Source organism: Excalfactoria chinensis, chromosome 8, assembly GCF_039878825.1.
Source record: "Excalfactoria chinensis isolate bCotChi1 chromosome 8, bCotChi1.hap2, whole genome shotgun sequence".
Classification (NCBI taxonomy): domain Eukaryota; kingdom Metazoa; phylum Chordata; class Aves; order Galliformes; family Phasianidae; genus Excalfactoria; species Excalfactoria chinensis.
Window position 1 is genome coordinate 3,841,406 of NC_092832.1, and position 4,199 is coordinate 3,845,604.

The 4,199-nt window shown below is 64.3% G+C and overlaps 1 protein-coding gene across 1 annotated transcript; it reads right to left on the bottom strand.

The window, feature by feature from the left end:
* Positions 1-541: 541 nt before the first annotated feature.
* Positions 542-1,800, bottom strand: IER5 (immediate early response 5). The gene has a single exon (XM_072343319.1). The coding sequence runs from the start codon at positions 1,688-1,690 to the stop codon at positions 980-982; it is 711 nt and encodes a 236-aa protein (XP_072199420.1). The 5' UTR covers positions 1,691-1,800; the 3' UTR covers positions 542-979.
* Between the last annotated feature and the right edge of the window lie 2,399 nt (positions 1,801-4,199).

Genomic DNA, 4,199 nt, shown 5'->3' on the forward strand with positions numbered 1-4,199 from the left:
AAAAAAATTCCCCCACAATTCAATGTAATTACAACGCCCTGGGGCGCTCCGCGGTGGCTGTGAAGCACAGGCCAAGCTTTCCTCCCCACCCATGCGAGCAGGAACTTTAACCCAGTTCCTAGCGATAGTAGGAACTGCTCAGCGTAACCACCGCACGAGTAACAGCAAACCAGGAGGCGCGGAGAACGGCTGCTGGCAGCAGAACAAGCAGCCCCGAGCACAGCCTATGCCCGGCAGCGCCAGCTCACACGCCCCTAGAGCAGGACTTTGAGCCGCAGCCATCGACCCGGCGCCGGGAGCGGGTTGGCACGTTGGGCCCCGAGCAGAAACCCAACAGAACCCCCCCCCTCCCTTCCTTCCTTCCCCAGCCGAGGTGCCGGGCTGCCATCCCCCCCAGCCCACAGACACACACTCTGCCGCTACAGTTGAAAATATTTAATACGTGTCACACACGTAGCGTTACATTTTATACAAAACGAGATACATCAACCAAGAGAACACTGTACAAACCCCCCCCCTCCCCTCCATCCCAACCCCCCCCCAAACGGGAACCCCAAGCCTTTATACAACAAAGACCGGGGATCCCCGAGCCGAACAACCGGGCTCACGAGGACTTTCCATCGGAGCGTCTGTAAACTTCTGCTTCTCTCAAAGAACCACTTTTTAAAAGCACCGTGTAACAGTTCTGCCCTAAACCTTGCCAAAATAAACACTTTATTTCATAAATTTAATACTTTCCAAGCTTAAAATATCCCCCGCTGGGAGCGACCCGGCCGGGGGACGGACCGGGAAGGGGAATTCCGGGCGGGTCGGGTCGGGCCGCTCCCCAGGGCGGCTGCCGACGGTCGGGGCCCGGCGAAGGGGAAGTGCTGCTGCCCGCCGTTCTTCCGTGCGGGGCCGGGAGGGGGGAAGAGAGGAAGGAGCGGGAGGAGGGGGGCAGCTCCGGGTCTGTCCGTGCCCCTCCTGGCGGTGCGACGCGTTAGAAGGCCACGATGGCCGTGCTCCAGGGGTTGAGGGTCCGCAGCACACGCTGGTCGCAACAGATCTGCCCCGGCTCCGCGCCCGTCTCTTCGCTGCCGTCGCGGCTCGGCCGCCGGCGGCCCTGGGGCTCCTTGCCGAGCAGTCCCGAGAAGCTGGAGCCGAAGATGCTGATGAGGCTGGCCACGTTGCCCGTCTCCATGTCCTCCTGCTCGCCCTGCGGGGGCGGCGGCGACTCCTCCGCTTCTCTGCGCGGCTTCTTCAGCGGCGAGCCCTGCTGGTCCATCTCCGCCGCGCTCCGCTTCCGGGGGCAGAGCGGGGGCACGGAGCAGCGCCGCGCCTCGCGGGGCCCCTCACCGCCCGCCCCGCAGCGGCAGCCGCCCCACGAGCAGCGCTGGGTCGGCCGGGAGCTCCCGCAGTCCGCGTCGGGCAGTGGCTGGCCGAGCCTCGGCTCCTCCGGCTCCGCGGGCGCCCAGGCGGCGGGGGGACAAGGAGCACAAGGAGGTCGGGGCTCCGCGGGCGGCCCGCAGGCGGCGGGGGGTGGCTCGGGAGGGCAGCCCGGTTCGCTCAGGTAGACCTGGCGGGCGCTGCGCAGCACCAGCGACACCAGCAGGTTCTTGTGGAGCTTCAGGCCGCCGCGCTGGCCCCGCGCGCTGTAAATCTTGCCCAGCGAGATGCTGACGATGCGGTGCGCTTCCAGCTTGAACTCCATGGGTGGGCCGACGACGGTTGCGTGAAGCCGGGGGCTGAAGTCGGGCCGAGCCGCTCCGCCTCGCTCCGCCGCCGCCGTCACGGACCGACGCGCCTCTCGCTCCAGCCGACGACTGAGGGGTGCCCACGCGCCACGCCTCCCTTTATACCGCCCCCGCGCCGGCCAATCAGAGCGCTCCGCCGGCCTCTCCAACCGCCGGCGCGCCGGCCAATGGCGGCACGGGGGAGCGCGTTCGAACGCTCGCCCCGCGGTGAGAGCCCTTAAAGCGGCAACGCCGGCGAGAGGCTGGTGGGGCCCACCTAGAGCGGAAGGAGAGCGAGGATAGCGCCGTGTCTTCTTCGGCTTCTAATTCCTGCCAAAACAGCACTCTGCGAAGCTTTCCTCCCGCGGCTCCACGCTTTGTACCTTACAGCACACAAGGGGCAGCTGTCTTTGATGGGTTTTTTCTCCATTTTAATGTAGAATACATCAAATACATTGAGGTTTGGATTCACTTTGTCCAGGTTGTGAATTTGGATTTGATTGATATTCCGGAGGGGGAAAATAAATAAATAAATACAACTAAAAAAAGCAAGAACTCTTGCCTCTATCCCCACCCCCATCCCAGCTCCAGGAAGCGGCAGCTGCCTGCAATGGGGGCAAAAACATGGCAAGGACAGAAGTGAAAGGACAGCCCGGCACGAAGGAAGTGGAGCCGCAGGTATCGCTTTCTGTCTGCTGGCTTCCTGTCTGCCATGTGACGGCACGCTGCCTTCCCACTTCTCCTTTTCTCACCCAAAACAAGAGCCTCGGTTGGTACGGAGGAGCAGGAGCTGAGGTGCAGGGGCTGCCCGTCCCCATTGGGCCTCAATGAGCCAGGCCTGCCATCAAAAGAACCAGCAGGGACCATTCTCAGAAGGCAGAGCAGGGCTCTCCCTCCCGCCCTGCTGATGGGAACCAAGCGCTGCTGTCCTCAGCGTTCCCAACCTGTCCGACCTGCTCAGGGCCAGCCCTCTGCTCAGCCCAACCTGCCGGGGCACCTCCATGCTGTCACTGGGACCACATCGGCAGCTCCTCACCCACGGCTGGGTGACCATCCGCGTGTGAAAACAACGGGGATTCTTTGTGGGTGCTGCGGGGACAGGGGTCCCTTTGTGCTCAGCAGCTGAGCCCGGTAAGAATAAATCCCGCCTTACACATCTCGGCCAGTGCTGCTCCTGATGCCATCTGCCTGAGTCAAGCAGCGGTGCGGAGCCCTGGGAAAGCTCAGCATGGGCGGACACGGCACGGGCGCTGTGCTGAGTAAAGCTGAGCTCACAAGGGCTGACCAACCTGTTCTGCCGCTCTGCCTCATCCCAATGACACGAGACTTTCCCACCAGCCAACACAGCCCGCCTGGAGTAGCTACAGCCCAGTACAGCCAGACACTGCCCCCACTCACCAACACGCGAGACCCCCAGGGCTACGCGCACAGAGCAGTGCTGGGGGTGTCTGCTTGCCGCAGAAAGGCCGGCCCAGCTCAGCCCTTTTAAGCCGGGCGGTATTTTGGTGGCAGCCCCGCTTTCCCTCCCAGGCTGATGTCATGCCTTAGTAAGTTTGAGGCAGCGTCACATGGCAGCTTCTGAGGTCAGCGCTCGCCTTGGGGTGGCTTTGTTGTCTGTCTGTCTGTGCCCGTCCGCCCGTCGGGCCGCCGCTGCTCCCGTTCCCACGCGGGGAGGTGCCCAGCCGAGGGGCAGCGCCCCATCCCCGGCAGGAGCCGGGCGGGCAGGGTGCGACCGGGCGCTCCTTCTCTCCGCGTGTGATCCCGGCGGGCTGGAAGGGAGCTGACAAACAATTCGCAACCCTTCGGCTCAGCTGCCGTTTCCCGAAATAGCGTTGGGCAGGGGGAGGGCCGGCACACAAAGGTGGCTCTGAGCGAGCAGGAAGCCCGGGGGGCCGAGCGGCGGGGAGCCCGCAGCCCCACCTGGAAAGGAAAACAATGCGAGATAAAAGAGGCTCGGGACAGGAAGCAGCTTGCGGACAACATAATAATCGCAGAGGCTGCGCACACGGCTGCTTTTGCTTTTTTATAGGCGTTTCAATCAGCTCCGGGAAGTTCGCTCGGGGGCTGGCGCTGCTGCCTCGTGGCACGGGCTGCCCGCGGCCCGCTGGCTGTCTCCGGCTGAAGTCAGCTCTGCGTCTGCCTCCCTCGCGCTGTCGGAAGCAGCCAACGCGAAGGGCTCTTTGTCACTTCCCGGCAGCGCCCCGGGTCCCCCTGCCATCAGAGCCGGGCCGGGCCGGGCCATCTGGCACGCAGCGCGGCCCCCGACCTGTCGCCGAGTGCGGATGTGGTTACCCAGATCCTGTTCCACGCTGGCGCCGACCCTCCGGCAGCCGGCCCTGCGGCTTGTCGCCACATGTGAGCCGGGCTGGGGGGGCCAGCAGCTCTGAAGGAATGAGGAGAGCTCCCGGAGACATCCAGGTGTCCTCCAAGCGAGGGATCTGCCTGCTCGCCCCTTAACCTGGAGCCTTCCCGGTGCATCGTCGCCCT